The sequence below is a fragment of the Penicillium verhagenii genome (assembly GCF_028828195.1).
Source record: "Penicillium verhagenii strain IBT 33310 chromosome Unknown utg000006l_segment0_segment0, whole genome shotgun sequence".
Classification (NCBI taxonomy): Eukaryota; Fungi; Ascomycota; class Eurotiomycetes; order Eurotiales; family Aspergillaceae; genus Penicillium; species Penicillium verhagenii.
Genome location: NW_026643170.1, coordinates 1,282,930 through 1,301,596, shown reverse-complemented (window position 1 = coordinate 1,301,596; position 18,667 = coordinate 1,282,930). Strand labels below are relative to the sequence as shown.

General features: G+C 49.1%; 9 protein-coding genes across 9 annotated transcripts; 2 read left to right on the top strand and 7 right to left on the bottom strand.

Annotated features, from left to right (window-relative positions):
- Positions 1-272: 272 nt before the first annotated feature.
- N7466_005898 (GNAT family N-acetyltransferase) lies at positions 273-1,007 on the bottom strand (the record flags this gene model as incomplete). Its single annotated transcript, XM_057165295.1, has 1 exon — positions 273-1,007. The coding sequence occupies one exon, from the start codon at positions 1,005-1,007 to the stop codon at positions 273-275; it is 735 nt and encodes a 244-aa protein (XP_057020894.1).
- A 633-nt stretch (positions 1,008-1,640) lies between these two features.
- Positions 1,641-2,858, bottom strand: N7466_005897 (uncharacterized protein; the record flags this gene model as incomplete). Its single annotated transcript, XM_057165294.1, has 1 exon — positions 1,641-2,858. The coding sequence occupies one exon, from the start codon at positions 2,856-2,858 to the stop codon at positions 1,641-1,643; it is 1,218 nt and encodes a 405-aa protein (XP_057020893.1).
- A 1,262-nt stretch (positions 2,859-4,120) lies between these two features.
- On the bottom strand, positions 4,121-5,176 carry N7466_005896 (uncharacterized protein; the record flags this gene model as incomplete). Its single annotated transcript, XM_057165293.1, has 1 exon — positions 4,121-5,176. The coding sequence occupies one exon, from the start codon at positions 5,174-5,176 to the stop codon at positions 4,121-4,123; it is 1,056 nt and encodes a 351-aa protein (XP_057020892.1).
- Positions 5,177-5,450: 274 nt separating this feature from the next.
- N7466_005895 (uncharacterized protein) lies at positions 5,451-6,341 on the bottom strand (the record flags this gene model as incomplete). The annotated part of the gene is made up of 2 exons (XM_057165292.1): positions 5,451-6,125; positions 6,177-6,341. 2 exons carry the CDS (start codon positions 6,339-6,341, stop codon positions 5,451-5,453), a joined length of 840 nt encoding a protein of 279 aa, XP_057020891.1.
- A 1,412-nt stretch (positions 6,342-7,753) lies between these two features.
- Positions 7,754-8,266, bottom strand: N7466_005894 (uncharacterized protein; the record flags this gene model as incomplete). The annotated part of the gene is made up of 1 exon (XM_057165291.1): positions 7,754-8,266. One exon carries the CDS (start codon positions 8,264-8,266, stop codon positions 7,754-7,756), a length of 513 nt encoding a protein of 170 aa, XP_057020890.1.
- A 1,668-nt stretch (positions 8,267-9,934) lies between these two features.
- Positions 9,935-10,749, top strand: N7466_005893 (uncharacterized protein; the record flags this gene model as incomplete). Its single annotated transcript, XM_057165290.1, has 2 exons — positions 9,935-10,412; positions 10,463-10,749. The coding sequence occupies 2 exons, from the start codon at positions 9,935-9,937 to the stop codon at positions 10,747-10,749; spliced, it is 765 nt and encodes a 254-aa protein (XP_057020889.1).
- A 1,481-nt stretch (positions 10,750-12,230) lies between these two features.
- On the top strand, positions 12,231-13,853 carry N7466_005892 (uncharacterized protein; the record flags this gene model as incomplete). Its single annotated transcript, XM_057165289.1, has 1 exon — positions 12,231-13,853. The coding sequence occupies one exon, from the start codon at positions 12,231-12,233 to the stop codon at positions 13,851-13,853; it is 1,623 nt and encodes a 540-aa protein (XP_057020888.1).
- Positions 13,854-14,231: 378 nt separating this feature from the next.
- On the bottom strand, positions 14,232-15,062 carry N7466_005891 (uncharacterized protein; the record flags this gene model as incomplete). The annotated part of the gene is made up of 1 exon (XM_057165288.1): positions 14,232-15,062. One exon carries the CDS (start codon positions 15,060-15,062, stop codon positions 14,232-14,234), a length of 831 nt encoding a protein of 276 aa, XP_057020887.1.
- A 1,704-nt stretch (positions 15,063-16,766) lies between these two features.
- Positions 16,767-18,391, bottom strand: N7466_005890 (peptidase family M28; the record flags this gene model as incomplete). Its single annotated transcript, XM_057165287.1, has 6 exons — positions 16,767-16,847; positions 16,898-17,069; positions 17,130-17,272; positions 17,348-17,725; positions 17,788-17,954; positions 18,022-18,391. 6 exons carry the CDS (start codon positions 18,389-18,391, stop codon positions 16,767-16,769), a joined length of 1,311 nt encoding a protein of 436 aa, XP_057020886.1.
- Between the last annotated feature and the right edge of the window lie 276 nt (positions 18,392-18,667).

Sequence of the window (18,667 nt, the reverse complement as noted above, 5' to 3'; positions counted from 1 at the left end):
AGTCTGAATCCATTGATGATCCATGGATTCGGAGGTGGGGCTTTTGATTCTGTTAGGCGTTGTACTTGGTATTTAGCGGCGCAAATGAATGGGATATGTGAATATTTAAAACATTGAAAGTTGTTGATTTTGGAAGCCTACTAAGCACACACTACGTAGCAAATACCTACTAGTAAGTACCTAGTACCTACTCGGTACTTGAAGAAGAGTATAAACTTGGTGCTTGCCATGGGTACTGGGCATTGTACTACATACTCACTACTCAGTGCCTACTACTTACTCATAATAGCCCGAGCCATTTCCTCCGCACCACCCAACCACTCATCCCAAGCAATACTCAAATCCACCGTATCCCGCCACACATCATCCGGGTCACTCCCAGGCGGCAAAGCCCGCCCATTCCCCACCTTCCCCTTACGCGCACCCCCCGGAAACCTCATAGCATATCTCGTCACCCCAGTTTTCACAAACCCCATCTTCTCCGCAAGCCGCACACTAGCCGAGTTCGCGGTACTAGCCTTCCAACACACCCTCCGCAAGCCCAAGCCGCCACTCTCTCGACTCGCGAACGCATGCTGCATCATCAGCCCCACGGCATTCACGGCAACATGGCTCCTCTGGTAGGGCGGGAGAACGACGACAAAGCCGAGCTCTGCGCTGAGATGCACAGTAGACGTGTTAATGTAGCTGATTGTTCCTGCAAGTTCGCCCTCGGCATCGTCTGCGGACGGAGGCCGGGTTTTGTCTATGATGGCGAAGGCGAATGATGCGGGGTTCGCGAAGGAAAGTATGTCTCTGTCGTGGCTGTCGTAGAATGCGGCTTGGAGCTCGGAGGTTGAGTGCCAGGGTCCCATTGTTACGTTTGAGAAGATGGATGGGTTTGGGGAGGCGTGGTGGATGAATGTGGCGCCATGGTGGTCTGGGTTGAAGGGTAGGAGCTTAATGCGCTCGTTGGAGATTTCTTGGAGGTCCTGGATGGGGAAGGGGAAGATTGAGGTTTTTGGCATTTTGAATTGACCGTAATGTTTGAGGATGGCTGAAACCTTGGAATTGGCTACTAGTAGTTCAAAGGCGATAGGTTCTTAGTGTACTTGGTTCTAAGTGCTTCAGTCAGTCAGGGAGTATCATTTCATCATATACCAATTGATGTCAACATAGATGAGTCATGATCCGACATCTGGAGCGAGTGAATTTACCAAGAAATAATTGGCATTGTTGATCTTTTGTCTAAAATAGGCATTAGTCCCAAGTAACTATGGCTGTCACCAAAATCTTGGAAACTGAATTTGTCATCTCTACTAGTATGATGCTATTCCATAAATTTACCCTTTACCCCGAATCCTGCCACCAGTAACTAACCAATACCACTAGGCAGCTTCACTTGCCGCTTTATCAAACCACACGCCTGTGTATCAGTGCCCTTGACTCGCTCGAATTTCCCAAATTTCTCAAATTCAAGGTATATAGCGGTATGACTCCAATTTGTCGAAAGTTTCTTTTATTGGTCCCACGGAATTAATTGGGGTCACCGGAACAATTGGAGTCGCTAGTCATAGTATTACAGAATAGACTGTTATTTTATGAAAATGTGTTTTCTGAAAATAAATGGATATTAATGAAGTAAGTAGCTCGATTTTCTGTCAGATCGATTCAAAAATCGATATCATCTCAGCTTCAAACCCAGTCCGCGTTTTCATAACTTGGGAGTTCGACGTCTTTTCGGATGTTGCATGCAGGCCTGTTAGAGCATCTAATTTAATCGTCCACGTAAGAGCCAGGCTGTGGAAATAATGATGGCCAGGCACCGTATTATAAAGAGGGCGAATGACCAGCCCGGTGAAGCGTTTTGCATCCTGACATTCGCGAATATGCGTGAAGAATGCCCGCGCCAGACCCTCGTTGATACAGCAGTTCTTAATGCAGTCCCGAATAAACCATCTCCGGCAAGAATCACGAAATTGCTTGACAATACCCTCTTCAAACTCCGACAACTTACGCGGCGGGACCGGCATCATGTTGTCGTCCATCTCCGGTGAGCATTTCAGCGTCAAGTCGAGCTCCTGAAGGGATGGAAACTGGCCCAATGCATCCCAGACTTCTCTCCCGGGACCTTGAGATTCTTGCGCACAGATGAATAGCTTCTGTAGGGACGGGCACTGGCTTGCGAGCTCTGAAATATCATCAGACGAAAATGCGGGCGCAATTTGTCTTCCGGTTTGTCTTTCAAGTTTGAATGAAAGTCTAGTGATATCTTGACTGTTTCCTGGACCATTGTATAATCTCAGTTCCTCTAGAGTTGATCCATGTTTGGCTAGGACTCCATGATTGAAAAAGGTAGGAGTAAAAGATCCTAGTAAATAAAGATAGGTCAACGGAGGTAGAGACTTAAACATAGACTCCGCAGAACGCCAGAATTCTAGAGCGTCATCCTCTTCCTGTTTGACTAGAAAAAGAGTAAGTCGAGTCAGTCGTTCGAAAGGGTGGATATCCGTGATAGCCTGGAGTAGTGCTGGATCTTCAACACAGCCAATAGTCCATGCTTTTAGAAGGCTGAAATCCGTAACCATTTGCCACTCCTGGAACTGATGGGCTGTCATTTTGCTTTTGAGGGGCCATAGTAGTCTTTGGAGCTTGCCAATAGGGGGGTTTTTCAGGCTTCCATCGTCCACTAGAAGGCCTTTCTTGTGTTTTGGGTCATGAGGACGCATGGTGCCAGAAGGATTAGATGTGGTTTGCAGTGAAGCCTCCTTGATATGCGGCGCCTGTAGTATAAGCTTCTTGAGGAGGAAATCAGAGTGGGTATCATCTAGCCCAGCCCTTTCCTTTGAATAGTCGCTAACATGTACAGCATGTAGCATCGGTGAAAGGGCCCAATGTTTGTTGAGGATTTGATATGATCCGTGACTGGGGAACGGCCAACAGGTGAAGATAGACACTCGACAAGTAGGATGATAGCATGATAAAGCCTCAAAGAGCTCCACCGGACCTCCATGACGAACAAGGATGTTGGCATTGTGCAAAGAAGGGATTTGTCTGATCAAATCCGTAATATGAGTCCAATCTCCCTCGCCGTAATTCCCAACTCGGCGGATGGCAGGGTTATCTATTTCCCCTAGCCTTAGCCTTTCCAAAACATACGGAATGTTGTTGGTTTTTTGTACCGCCACAAGACTTAATGTTTTCACATGTGTGAGAACAGCTCGGGTGGACGGTGGAAGGAGCAATTTGCGGGGAATTTCTCCATTAGAAGGAAGCCGGATGACGAGATGTTGGTATAACACGGAGGAAGCAATTTCATTCCATTGCCGATTTACTTCGGACAAGGATTGTAGATTTCCTTTATGTTTATTTTCTCCTGCCTGGAATCTCGATTAGAGCTGTAAATATAAATGATCGAACATGTTAGGAAACTTACCCACTGGGCGATGAGATGCTTGATCTCCAATGGCAGTTGATCCATTATTATTGTTCAATTCCAAGAGAGGTTGAGAATGATCCAGGGGAGAATGGAAAACAGTAATAGGATAGGATATTCTACCGAGGGAAAGAGGGCGAATGCAATAATGTGTTATTGCTGTAAAGAAGGAAGGAACAAATGAGTTGTACTAAGGTCCAGAAAACACAAGAAAAACACAAGGAAGAAAGGAACAGCCTTAGATAAGCACCGGTAGAGCCACTGATACACTACTATCTTATGGACATGCTCTAAAAGTGGGTCAAATCATCGGACTTCAAGTCTTACCACAAAGGCAGAGTATGGGTTTGAACATATATCGCGGGCAATGCATATATGGAGTCACAGGCGTCTCCATTTCCCATCCAGGACAGAAGAGATGGGCCAAGACAGAGGAAAATGGGGCGCGGGGGGAGCGAGATGCCGAGAGGGAGAGTCAGCCGCTGGGTCTTGACTCTTGGGTGCAGATCTCTGAGTGGAATGGGGCTGATAGCGTGTTGAACTTTGTTCAGGCGTTCGAAGGGGAGAGGCTGTTTTGGAAGAAGCTCGCTAGCCATTGATGGATTTCAAGTTGAGATAGGTCTACCGGACTGGAGGGGTTGTATAATGCGTAACCTTTGAGGTCAATGTGATATATAGTACAGTCTATCGGGTTTCGAGGTTTATTCAATCAATCTCCAGCTCGTGGATTAACTCAGTCAACGAAGAGATAGTCTGAGCACCGCGCTCCTCTCCACCACCTCGACAGAGCAAGTAACTCTGCCACCCGGCATCCAGTGCGCCAAGATAATCCTTTTCATAATCATCGCCAACATGCACACAGACCCAGTCTCCAGGACTGCTAGAAATCCGTGTGCCAACTGATGACGAAGCCAACAATCGAGCTTGTCGCTCCGCAACATCAAATATCAACCTGTGAGGCTTCTCTTCACCAGCCTCATAGCTCGTAATTACCAAATCCAAATCAACCTCAGACTGAACGCTCCGGCCAGACTCATCAGAGTCGTCCCGCCCAATCTTCTTACCTCGCTGCTCAAACCCAGGTAGCTCCATACTGGAAAAATCCTGGTCAGCCCGCAGATCACCGACACGCAGTCCAAGCGCCCTCAGAACAGCAGGAACCCGATCATCCGAGTTAGACACGACGCCAACCAGCACGCGGTCAAATCGACGATTCGTGGCCCCGGCGTTAACTTTGAGCTTTCGCAATCGCGCGAAAAATGGCTCAACATCCTCGTACAATGTGTAACCCTCCGCACCCGCAAATCGATCAACCAACGCCTCGACCATACCAACCGGGAGATGGGGATCGAAATCGGGATTGGGATTAATGCTGGTAGCGGCTTGTGTAGCTCGCGCTGAATTGCGAGACCCGCTCGCCCCCTCAGATAACAAAGCCCGCGAAAAGCTACCCCGAATCACCTCCTCCCACCATTGTTTCGGCCCGCCATATCGACCACGGAGCACATCTGCGCGACCGTAGTTCGGGTAACGGGCGGCCTGTTCGCGAAAGATTGTCTTGAAAGCTGCCTTGAGTTTCTGGGGGGTGATGGCCGTGCGCGAAAGGCCGAATTCATGGGCTGTTGTCGCGTATTGTTCTGGGACGGGCTGGCGTGGGTGGAAGAGGGTGTCGAAGGCGTCAAGGGTGAGGAGGAGGGTGCGAGGTGTCGATGTGGTTGAGGTTACGGATCGGGCATTGTTGAGGAGGTGGCGTGTGGGCATGGTGGGTTCAGGTTGTTGGTTGTTGGTTGTTGGGGCTCCAGGGCCTTTGTTGCGGTGAAGTCGTATGACGCGGTTGGGCAATTCTAGATCTAATCTTATCTCCGTTTTCCGTCTCCACCCAATAGATTTCGGTTGGAATAGGAAGTAGGAAGTGGAATAAATGTTGGAAATTATTAATTGTGGAGTCCGGAAATAGAAGTTTTAGATAAATATGTGAGTGAAAAAAGAAACAAGGTGATTAAATAATTAAAGCAGCTGTGGTGATGGCAATCCATCAGTCGGTCGGCTTGCATCGGCTCAAAAATGCCTCTTTGGACATTGTAGGCTCGCTGTAGGTGAGAGCTATGCCTTGCGACCGAAATTGAAGATCCAAATCATCGATAAAATCCCACGGATAATCTTCATCTTCGGATGTTGGGGATTCCGGCGAGAATTGGATCCTGATTTCCTTCAGTGGCAAGCGTCTCTCCACTGCTTGCTGAGCTAGATTCATGATCCACACCGATTCCCGCGTTCCGAAATCAGACCACTTTTGATAATTCTGGTCGTAAATGGTGAAATCCCAAACGAAGAGTTCAAGACATGGCCCCAAGAGTAGCGATGCAACATTTGATGAAACATCTAATTCATCTCCCAACTGCCATCGGGACAGAGATAGGGTGTGGAGAGCCGAGAGATCCGATAGGTTGGCAAGCCTGCCCCGACCAGAAACAGATAGTGGCCCGATACTCAAAGTAGTGAGCGTGTCCTTGTGCTCGTCGAGCATTTTCCGAAGTAGAGGGAGATCCAGGTAATTTGGGTGCGAGGCTCTGTGGTCTGGGTCGCTGTAGATGTTCTCTATGGAAAACTCGAAGAGAGACTTTGGCCAGTGGATGAGCGTGTTCATCGTGGCGGATGTGTCTTTGAAATCTGATAGATAGAGCTTTGTAACATCCGAGGCTTTAACAGGCTATATCGTCGATTAGTGGAGAAGAGAAAGATATCACAAATCGATACGAACCTTGGCCACCTCAACTCCATCCGACGAGGTGTCGGTGTTCGCTTCAGAGCTGCCGTGAATGTATAATTCCTGCAGCATGGGTATTTGCAAGTTCTGTAAGACATCGGCAAATCCTGGCCCTGTGAAGGCCTCTCTCGCCAGTAAAACCTGCTCCAGTCGTGGCATGTATCGTGAACACCTCTGTATGATATCCCAAGTATGGCTTTTGGAGCCCGGCTCAAAGCCACCATGGACTGTAAGATACTTGACATTCTTCAATTCCGGTATAATGGCGTCAAGGCACTCCGAGTCCGTTTTGCATCGACGGGGACAAACATCGGAAATGTATAGTGAAAGATTTTGACAAAACCGACCTAGGGAAGGATTGGCCTGGAGGGACTGAACTAGCTTCCTAGTTGAACAGACCGGGTAGATCATCCGCCGAGGAAATGCCATATGCAGGGTGTGGTAGTTGAACGAAATTATAATACGACTGAAACGATGACAGGTATAGGCTAGAGCAGGTATTAAGGCCTTGTTGTAAGGCGACTCTTTGTGCCATGCATCAGTTTCAGTTACGGCTAGTTCGAGAATTTGCCTTAGAATTTCATCTGGTAAGCGAAGGATGAAAGATGGACGACGTGAATCGGCGACGGGCTCATAATTGCATTGTTCGACAGTTTTTTGAACTGTCAGATTTCCCTTGACAGACTTGGTCAAGGTATTTTGTTGAGTCTGTCGAAAATATCTCGGTCGCCTGGTCCATCGAGTCTGCATTGCTGTGAAGGAAAGATTCAGCCACTTAGGAAAATAATAAGGAGCAATTGATCACAGAAACGATTTAAGAGAAATTATTCAGGAGTAGAGAGGGAGTACTAACCTGAAGATCACAGCTCAGCTAGCCCCACCGCTACACCGTCCAGATCGCAATTGGTCCGTGATTGGATACATCACCTCGGGGACCAAGCCGCGAATGCTGTATTATGTGCTCTCTAGACAAGAGACACATATCTGCATGTGAAGCATCATATGCAACAATTGATTGTTAGAAATTGCAGTGTTTGGACTGGAGGTTACTGTACGGAGTGGTCAACTAAAAGAAGGATCGCCAATGTGGGCGCTAAAATTAACTATCGGTGAAGCTGACCTGCCTGTCAGACTACTGGAGCCACGAACACTGCATGAGATGTCAACTTTCTTACCCCATGATTAATTTTCTTCTATCCCAAACATTCTAGTCTAGACAGGTGTTTGAAGGATATTTCCCCGTGGAACAAGATTGTCAATGAATCTTCCACCACTTCTTGGCTACCCCGGAAGCCACTGAGCGAGCAACAAACTGTGCCATGAAAAATGAATCATGCAAGGGAGACAATCGCGCTAACGGGGATTATTCATAAATATACCATAGCAAATAAATTGATTTGATTTTCAAGAGGTCACATGATTAGCAGGTGAGCCTGCCTCCTGATGAACTGCTAAATATAGGCTCTCTCTCTCTCTCGCTTTCATTTTTTCCTTCTTGCAGATAACTTGTTTCAGCTTCCACTGATAATGATTGAAGCCCAGTATAATATATCACATTAAAGGTTGAACTTTCAACCTTCAAATGAAGGTTCCATCATAATCGTCGCGCTAAGGAGGGCAACGCTCAGGCGGGCCTGTAGGACTGCCCACACCTCTGCGGTGAGCAGCATGCGTTGCCCTGTTGTCTTGCAGTTCTGGAAGATCTTCTGCGTCATGTTTGTACACAGCCACGAGGCTACCATCTTGGACAATTTGAACCAATTCATGGCATTTGGGTCTGTTTGTTCAGGGTCGTTCTTTGTGCGATCAATGAGATTCAACAATCCCGCAGATTGTAGTGTCATCTCAACACGTGCTTTGAACCCATCATACTCGTCCGCGGACGAGAGAACGTCTTTGAATCGCAATAATGTGACCTTGTCGAAGTCTGGTAATCCCGTTGCTTGGTTCCTGTCTTCGACCTCTGGCGGCAGCGTAAGGCAGTTTCTCTTACCCTCCATAATTCCGGGTGGAACCGCCATGTTGTTGGAGTTGTTTGACACTTGCGTTTGCGGTGCCGGTGTATTGTCGTCGGCGTCACTCATTCCCTCTTCGGTATCCGGTGACAATGAACGTCCGTGGCTGGTTCATAGCGGAGTGGACATTCGGGTCGTACATGGACGGGTTGGACATGTAATAACAAATCACGAGCCTCCTCTCCGATTCGCTGATATGTATCAATTTGATACCACTCCCATTTGCCAAGGCAATTCAATCACCTCACAGATCATGATCTAGATGACCTCCGCCACGAGTCCATGACCTCTGCTGAGCACTTGAGCATGGCTGTAGTCTTGGAAGTCGGGTATACACAAATAAGTCTGTATGACATGGAGTGGACGGTCGGAATGTTCGAATCACATATTTAGAATTGTGTGTTTCCTGTGATTGATGATATCTGGGCATCACCACGTACTTATTTGAACTTGACTTTGCTGCTTGCTGCCTTTAGAACAAGGCTACCATTAATCGTCTGTAAATGAGGACACTGAAGCCTGCGCGAGGATTGATTGTTTGAACGTTTGTTGATTGCTACTAATATAGGAGGTTGTCAGGAGATACGGTTCCCAGGTTATGCGCCATGCGGGAGGTGAAATGATTCTTGGACATGCGTCTGAGTACAGCGCAACACTAGATGAGCAAATTAGCAAATATAGTATAATGGGTCAGATCTAAGGGATCTGGGAGAAGGACAGAGAGAGAAAAGCAACTGGATTGGCTATGGACAATCTCTGTCGGGGAGATGGAGAGAAGAAGAAGGGAAAAGGAAGGAAGGAAGGAAGCACTAGATATACATAGAGGGGGTCGGTCACCTTGACCCCTCTCTAGCAAGGAAAGCTGGATCAATGCCACCACTCGAAAGATAAGAAACTGAGATTTTGCTGGGAACTTTTTTGGAGGTTCGAGTTGACTTGAGTTGCATCTTCATTGATGGAAAAGTGTGGCAAGCGCATCTTGGGGATGTTAGCTGGTCTCTTAAGGCCAACATGTTATCAGCAGTCCCATACCGCAAAATAGTAGGGTATTCCCCAAGACCGTTCGGACTATCTCAAACCAATCAAAGAAGCAAGCGAACATAAGATCTTATCAGAGATGATCATGTCGGGGACCCTGGAATCCGGATCCACCACCTACGGGCCAATCCACTGGTGATCTCCGGGAGATCCCCGGACCCCGGGGCTGGTTTCTCAATGATGGACCCACTGCCACCAAGTATGTCATAGCCGACGTAGTATCTACTTCTAGATACTAGTAGCCTTGTCTTTTCGCCAGGCTGCAACATTCTGAATTATGCACTCACACCACACAGCACGTGATGAGTTGTTTTTTATCTTTTCGCCCGTTGGTAATCCGTGATTGCTTTGTAACACATTTGTTTTTCTGCACTCCATAGCCTGTAGGTAGGCCTTAGACTAATAAACATCCTCTAGCTACGCTCCATAGAGCTGAATCTACAACTTCGCGCTCCATATAGCGCTCCACTCCGTTATCTCTAGAGTATAGTGTATAGTCTTCTTAGTATCTTTGCCAAAGTCCCCCCCACTTTCAAGTTTCATTGTTCTCTATGCCTCGCCAGGGCTCTACTCTCCATTGTCCTTGATTCCTAGTACTCAGTACCACGGATTTCGCGCTCGAAAATCATTTAAAAGTAAGAAGAAAGGCCCAGTGAACTGCCCACAGACACCGGGATTCTAAAAACTTGACCGACAACCATGCTTACTTTACTCTTCCCACTGTTCATCAGTATGCTGCTGAGCTTTTTCCGACCGTGCGAGGGCTCCCCAACATATCAGGACGAATATCGAAATAGCAGCTACGTACCAAATGTTATCGAAACATCATATGGCTTCCAGATTGTCGCACCAGCTACTCCTTATGTAGCAGCAGCCGGCCGAAACCAGCTATACTTTATCGACACCCGTTTTGATAATGACACCGCTCAGCATATCAAGAATCAAATTGAGAGAGCAACTATACCAATTCCAGACGAGTACACCGCGATAGACGAGATTACGGCCACAGCAGAAAAGAGAAATAGGAAAACTGGCGAAACGACATTTGTATTCGATCCTCCCTACGCTAGGGTTATGTTCGCCAAGGGAATGAACAAGCGCAACCCAGAGATCAAACTACCCGAGCATGAGCCTCCTGGCGATTGGCTAGTGACATACGATCTGGATGAGATAACAGGTGAGATAAATACGGCTTCAAAGAATGAAATGAAAACAAGTATTTGTTAGTGCTAGAGGCTTATATCTCAGCAGGCAGTAACTTGACAAGCCGGGTCACCAAACGGGTGGTATGCTCGAATTTTGGATGCTACACCGACGCCCACTGCTTACAACAATCCACAGCGTGTGTCCTCTGCCATGAATACAGAGTTGACAACGAGTGTGACGCGGGCCGCAATATTAATGCTATTGGGTCATGTATTCGGCTTTGTACGAAGGTTGTCGACACACCAAAGGAAGATGGTCAGACCGATGCCAGCTACTATGCACGGATGGACAAGTTGCACTGGCATTAAAGAGACCTTGTGGTCGCTCAGGTGGAAAGGCTGCTATCCAGGGCTGAACAATTTTTGTTCTTGGTGTCGATCTCTGAGATTGGGGAGAGGCATTCTATACAGGCCTATACTAGGGTTATCAAGTTCTGCGTTCTCTTCTGCGTTCCATACTTAGCATAGTTAGTTATCGGACGTTTACAGTGCAGAGTAGGTATAGATTGGAAACTCAGACACCTACGCTACCCAAAATCACTCTCTTAATCTCAAAGCACTTGAGGGGTCGCCGTCTCCGACCTCTCCAGGGCTGGTCTCCCGCGTTGACCACTTGGCGGATAAAGTGTGCGCTCGCAAGGCTCAATCGACTGGCACCTACGCCGTTGAGCCTGCTGCCTTGAGCGTTCTTTTCTTCAGTATATCTGAAAGTAAACTCCTAAAGCATTTTGCCTGTTTTTGAGTAAACCCCTCCTTAGATTAGTAGTCATTTAGTGGAGAAAACTTCTTTCTACCTCTATTGCGCTATCTTCAAGTTGTGGGCAAAGTAGAATATGTATACGTAAAGGATCAAGAATATTAGAACTGGTCTCGTTGAAATTTATTCGATGTCACTATGTATCGGTGTAAAAAGATAATTTTTATTTCCTCTTAAGTAAGGTTCTCCACACGACTTAGTATAAGTGTGTGGCACGACCTCCTGCCAAGTGTAGTGTCCCCCCAAATGGATAGTTGGACCCCCGCTAAGTCGTATTTGGATGTTAAGATAAATTTTAATTCACATGGTAATGGTTGAAATTCGGACCAGGAACGGTTTTACCACAGAATTCGAGAGATAATCACGATGTGATCTATATTGATCACAAGATACTTGGATGACCTCTCCATAATAATGACAGAAATAAAGTCGCGGGTCTTTCTAATAAACTCTCTGCTCAGTACTTACTAGTCGCACATTGTGCGATCCTTATTTTCAACTTCCAACTGGGAGAAGTAAACATGTGAAGTCAGAAGGTTAAGTAGAACGTGGCACGGAGAATTGCGGACGCTAAACCCAATCGCGTAATCCAAGCCGCATACTCGCATACTCCGTTTACTCCGTACAACTTCTATTCTTGAATTAGTATCTCTTAGAAGATCTGCGATCTCCAAATGCAATTTCCAGTTTTTCTATGTACTTTATTTTTGGCCCAAGCAGTTTCGTCAGCTCAAAATATAGTCTCCACCCAATACGCAGTTTAATCGAACAACTAGCAGCCAAGACGACGCAGTAAACTTCTGACAAGGCGAAAAAGTGGATATCCCACCTGGGATTACGCGTCTTATCATCCAAATCAGCCCTAACGCCATCCCATATCATCCAAACCGTCGCCACTAGTCACGGCAACTTTTTTTTCTTCTTTTTCAAGGTTATCCCGTTCCTTCGTGTCGGTCTTTCCCATCAACCCAACAAATATATCGACAACTCACAATAAACAAGAGGAGAGGCCTATCCCTCATCCAACACCAAAATGCGGCCCCACCACACCCTCCTAGCGATATGCTCGCTCCTGGGCCTATCAAACAGCTCTCCAACAGCCCCCGGAGCAACAAGATCAACATCACCAAGCACCGACCCCGTTCTCAAGAACGCAAACCACATTTTCAACGTCATCCAAGACTCCATGCGCCAATGGGGCTCATCCCTCCACCACAACGGCGTCTCCTTCTTCCTCGCAACCGTCCCAGCAGGAACACAGTTCTACCACGGAACCTCCCTGTCCGTCCCCGTCAACGGAACAGAGTGGCTGGCCTTCGAGCCCGAGCACGCGCTTGTATTCGCGCGCCCGCATCGCGGCCCACCACCCGGCCGACACGATGGAGATGAAAAGAAGCCCGACGGCCCACCCAGCCACGACGAACTGCGTCGTCGCCTGGAGCGCCGCGGTAACGAAGACCAGGAAGAAGAAGCCAACGGCTACCTGCACACCTATGCCGCAGCCAAGGACCTGCGTCTCCTCTACATCGACGGCATGTCCGCCGGAAAGACCGACAAGGGCACGCTCGACTCGCAGGACGTCCTTCTTTTCAACAACAGTCTCGGCGAGGGCGACGGACACGGTGGAAACCAGGGTGAGCGCGCACGCGCCATGCGCGCCTGTCAGATGGCCGAGGACGAATGGGCTGGTCGGATCGATGGTCTGTTGCGCATGGAGGCCGGCTTCGAGATCATCCTGTGCTCGTTCGCGCGGGACCTGACCCCTCTCCGCATCATCCAGACACAATCTATTGAATCTTCCCACGGTGACAGGAGCCCTGCTGGCCCCGGCCCCGATGCAGGCAGCGAGCCACCCAGAGGCGGTCCCGGTGGAGGTGGAGGTCCCGGCGGCCCAGGAGGGCCCGGCGGTGGTCCGGGGGGACCGGACTCGTCGCGCTGGGCGCGCGCAGTAGCATCGCGGTACGAAGGCATCGGCGGGCACCGTGTGCGTCTTAACTTCGACAGCTTCGTGACAGCTTTCTCGCACGAGCTGGACCTATTCCCCACCAGCCCGACGATGCCGCGGCTAGCGCACCTGGACAGCGCGGCGCTGGAGCCGCTCCGCACGCAGCTGACGGAGACGATCCTGACGCACGAGGCGCGTGAGGTTTCTTGGGACTGGCAGGCGACGACGGACATGGTTGTTTTGCGGTATGCGGACGAGCTGTCGTACTTTGTTTCTGAGCGGATGGCGAGCGTGCAGGAGCTGCGGGAGCAGATTACCATGCTGGTTGCGCCGTTTGTGGACTACAGTGAGCGGAATATCACGGCGGAGGCGGAGCGGTGTGCGGTGCAGTTCGTGCCGTTCCAGTTTCAGGAGGGGCCGGGTATGGCGGCGCGGGCGGTGCATGGGGTTACGTATAGTGTTTGCTTGGCTTTGCTTGAGGCGGGGAGAGAGGAGGATCTGGGTGCGGCTAAGGCGCGGATTCAGGAGACTATGACTGCGCTTGATTGGACGGCTTGGAAGAAGTGTCGGGGTTGTTTGGATAGTGAGATTTGTGTGGTGCCTATTTGGCCGATGGGGTCCATTAGCGATTATGAGAAGCCTCAGTGTCGGGATGCGTTGAGTCCTTATGATCGTGAGGGGGAGAGTTACTGGGGACATATGCGCCACTGATTGATGATTTTTCATTGGAAGGTTGGATTCGTATACATTTAGCAGTTTAGTTTTTCATTGCGGCTTTTGTGTTTTTCTTATCACTGTCGTTTTCTAGAGATACCTTGATACCTTGATACCTACTACTTCGTTTATCGTTTACTGTTGAGAGAATACCAAATTGTTGTTTCACACACACTCGAGGATTGAATTCACGCTTCCGCGTATAATAGGTACAGTTGAATAAGGTTATATAAGGTGACATAAAAGAAACGGGAACTCCTCATGTGCAGTCGTTTTGCATGCGCCCGGAAAGCAGCAATGGCTCAACTTTCGAAGCGCATGAAGAGAGGACCCATAGAAGCGAATGATCAAATCCTTTCAAAGGGTAGAGGGTATTTAGAGGGAAGTGACACCCTGAGCAGAGGTGACGACAGAGCCGACAGTGGTGGTCAGGTCACCGAGGCCGAGAGTAGACAGAAGGCCAGTGACGGTGGAGGTGAGACCAGAGGCAGCAGAGGTGACACGGACAAGCAGGGCGGAAGAGCCGTCGTTGCTGAGGACACCGAAGAGCTCGTTGGTGGGGAGGCCAAGCTCGGAAGCCTTGGAGGCAAGGGAAGAGACACCGGGGACGGAAGCAACAACGGTACCGACGGTACCCTGGACGGAGGAGAGGTCGAGGCCGTTTCCGAGCAAGTCAGTGACGGTGGACTCGGTCTTGACGAGCATGGGCTGGTTGTCGAGGCCAGTAATGGACAGGACGTTGTTGAGCTCGTTGGAGCGCTTGACGCTGGAGACAACGCTCTCAAGGGCGGAGACAACGGTGCCGACAACGTCACCGACGAAGGAGAGGCCGAGGGTAGACAGGAGGCCCTCGATGGTGTCATCGAGCTCAACCAGAACGTACTCGCCAGCGCTGGTGACGAAGGTGAGACCGGAGCCGGTGTTGGTCAGGCCATCCAAGGACGAAGCGGTCTGGACGATAGTGCCAACGGGGTTGGTGGCACTGCCGAGGTCAAGGCCGGTCAGCTGGCTGGCGAAGCCCTGCTCAAGCTCAACAAGCATGTTCTTGCCAGTCTGCTGGTTGGTGACGGTCATGACGCTGTGGACGGTCTTGTGGACAACGCTGGCAGCGCTGCTGGTGGCACCGGCGGGAACGATGCTGGTGGGGGTGGGCAGAGCCATGGCAACGGAGGCCAGAATGGCGGAGAGTGCGAATGCGGCCTTCATCTTGAATGTAGAGAGTGACTGTGCTTGAAAAAGCTGTAATGAATGGACGGTATTAACCGGAAAAAAGGAATGACTGTAGTAAGAACGAGGATGCAAAAGCTTCTTGGGTTGGAGGAAAAGAAGAAAAGCCAATCGACATGACCTGCTCTTTATACATCCACCTCGTACTCAGGGGAACTGAACTCTATCCCGTCCATTATCCAGGGGATTGACATCGACGAAAGCATTGTTGCTCCACATCTCCCAGTCACCGTGGATGGGGGGAGATTATCCTTGATGTTCCAGTTACTAGTCCAATGACGAACAAAACAGGGGAATCCTGTCAAAACAAAGATAAAAGACCCACATACAGAAGTTAGTGGAGCAAGAATGGACTATCAAAGGGGGTTATGAGGCCCGTAAAGAAGGCCGAACCCACCTTAAACTTCAAAGTAGGCCCATCGTCATTAGCCACCGTAGATCCACAAATTACTCCGCTCTAGTCGCAAAGTTGGGGGGCAGTTCGCCCTATTCAATGGAGACAGAACGCGCCATCAGTTACGGAACAATATTGTGTGTGATCCGCTAGCATTGTTGTTGTTTTGAACCGAATTCGAAGCTATTCAAAAGCTGCATTGAAGCTCAGCAACTTCTTTGATGTCACCACGCATTTGCCACATGGGTTCCTGGATGTGCGGCGCTAGGGAGGTTGATACGAGTGCTTAGGTCCAAGCACACTGGTAGCGGAAGGTTGGATAAAGCCGCTCCGAACCCGTTTTGTTTAGAGATCAGCAACGGCACGTTTGGATACCCACAAACCTCTGCCAATGGTGAGTGGAACCTTTGTGCTTAGGATGCCAAAGATCTGCATACTGCCCGACCCTGCTTAGTGGGACCCACCGGTGCCACAAGCTAGGACGAATAGGCGGCGATTACAATCTCAGTTGGTAGCTAAATGGAGTTAGCTCTGTTGCTATCATCAAATAGTGCCGTGAGCGGAACCTAAAGTGCTCTTCCCCCAGGGCGTGAAGCCGCTCTTTCGTCGTCACAGGCCCCGAAAAAAGGTACGTAGGATTTGAGAAGTTTCATGCGTCCGAGCTCGATTGCATCATCGATTGAGGGATATTGAAATTGGCGCCTGACATAGTTAAATTTTCGGCTGCTGTTCCTTTTTCCCCGAGTAATTTAAACCCGCATGAACTGTTCAGGGGTTTTGTTGATCAATGTAGTACAGTTGTACAGGAGATCCGAGTGATGTTGGTGAAACAGGAACGGAAGCCTAAATCCACTGCCGGGTGGAGGCTCCTTCCCCTGAAAAGCCACCGAAAATCCACTTTCTTGTCAACGTTGAAAAAACCCCAAACTTTCGGTGAAAAGTTTGTTGGCGCGGGGAAGAAGAAGGTAAAGAACCCATCCCGCTTTCAATCCACGCTTGTAACCTTGGAAGGCTTGGCCCTTGGATAAGCTTCCTCAAGTGCGCCAAGGTCGAGCCTTGTACGGAGTAAAAATGAATCACAACACATGCGGATACAAAGTGCTTAATATTCAAATTTGGCCAATGTTCGAGGTCACACACTATTCACATTATTCACATTGAGGCCTGCGCTATGAAGGAATATAGGGTCTCTAGTCCGTAGATCATGGGGGCTGGAAATCTCATTCCAAGCAGGGGGAGACTTGACCTTCGGCCTGTACCTACTAGAGCGTCAAGGTCCCTTCTCTGATTTACCGCCATCCGTTGTTCCAACCAGCCTGTTCCACCACAAATGCAATCGCTAGTTCGGTGAATCGTGCCATGTGCTGCCCCTATGCGTTAGTAATTTACCCCCTATTTCCATAAAGGGAAGGTGACCTACATCGACAGAGAAATAGCCAGTTTCATCATTCACCCACATGGTATCCCGAGTCCCGTGGACATAGGGATCAAACTCACCAGGGAAAAAACCCCCCGCTAAGGGGTTACCTTCCGAGGCAAAGGCGGCCGGGTAATTGAGTTGTGTGTATGACATGTAATCAGAGCCAGCGGAACTTTTTTTCTCTTCTGTCAATAATTTGCTCACACAGAAAGATGAAACAAATTCAACTTACGGTCCAAGGTCATAAATCTTCGCGGGAATCGAGATGTATTTTCCGCTCAATTTCACGGTCCAGTTGGTGAGAGCTGCGTCGGCCTGGGTCGAAATAAATCCGATACTCTCGGTCGCATTGCGCGCAATGAAGGCCGTCATGTCCTGCACGCCGATAACTCAAAATATTAATAATCACTCCTTGCTGTCTAATTGACGAGTTGCCAGGGAACCACTTACGAACTCCATCATCGCACCGATGTTCGCGCCTTGCTCCTTCTTGTAACGAGCAACACGTTGACTGCCCAACAAACCACCCTCTTCGGCTGCATACCAGTGGAACTCCACCGGGCCATTCTGAGGGGTGTAGCCACTCTCAGCCAAAAGCCGGAAGGCCTCGAGAATACTCACGGTACCTGAGCAATCGTCATCTGCGCCGGGGGCTGGCAGAAGGGGGAAGAGGTAGTTGGCCGAGTCTTGGTGTGCACCAAGGATGGTCAGTGGGGCAGAAGCATTGCGGACCTTGGGCTCGAACCGAGCAATGATCGATGACTGGGGGAAGGGGTGGGTGAAGTACTCGAGCGAGATATGGGTACGGAATGGAGATTTAGCGATAATCTTTTTGGTTTCAAATCGCGTTAGTCTTTATTCTGTGCACACAGGATTTTGAGATGAAATACCTCGGCAATGTGCTCATGAAGCCATTCAGAGCTTAGTTCGCCATGGATATCCCCATAGTACCGGTTGTAGTACCCAGTCATATGGTGGAGAACATCAGTCATACGCTGTTGATCAATCTTCGGGAAGAGAGGTCGGATAAGACTCTCATGGATCAGTTCAGGAAGGTCTGGCGTGGGCATATTGTCAGCCAAAGGTCACTCTAGCGAATAAGGAATAGATCAATGAAAACCTACGGGGCTTGCCAGCCGTCAATGTATGCATCTGCTCAGCATAGAAGTCTTCATGATCGGTAATGTCTACAAACTTCTTTCCTTGTCTACGGAGGCGTAGCTTGTCTCCTTCTGTCATCCATTGTGGCTCGGAGTCATCACCTAAGATACGTAGGAGACGGGGCTGAGTAAGAAGCGATTCACTTTCAGGCTTCAAGGAGACGAGCGCTGCGACTGGGTCCGAATGCGCTTTCAAAGCTGCAAGAATAGCCTCGTCAACATTGTGCTCGTGTGTGCTTGGAGTCTCGGAGACCGGAGCGAAGACCACTTGCGCGTCAGCCGCTCTGGCAATGTGGGCCGTGCCCAGGAGTAGTATAAAGAAAGATTTCAGCATTGAAATGGGGAAGGTGGATAGTTTAAGCTGCGAGGAGAGTGGAGTCAGGAGATTAATAAGACTTCCAAGTTTGTTTGTTGCCTATTTATCGTGAGGGGAAGTCAGCACGCGATGCGGAGATAAGAAGTCGAGATAAGAAGTCGAGATAAGAAGCCAATCTGACGCGTTGCCAACAGTGGCCCAACACCCACAGACAGGCCGGGGAAAACAGTTTATATTCAGGTTGGAAATTCAGAGTATGTAGGCATTAACAAAGGCCTTTGTATCGCATTCATC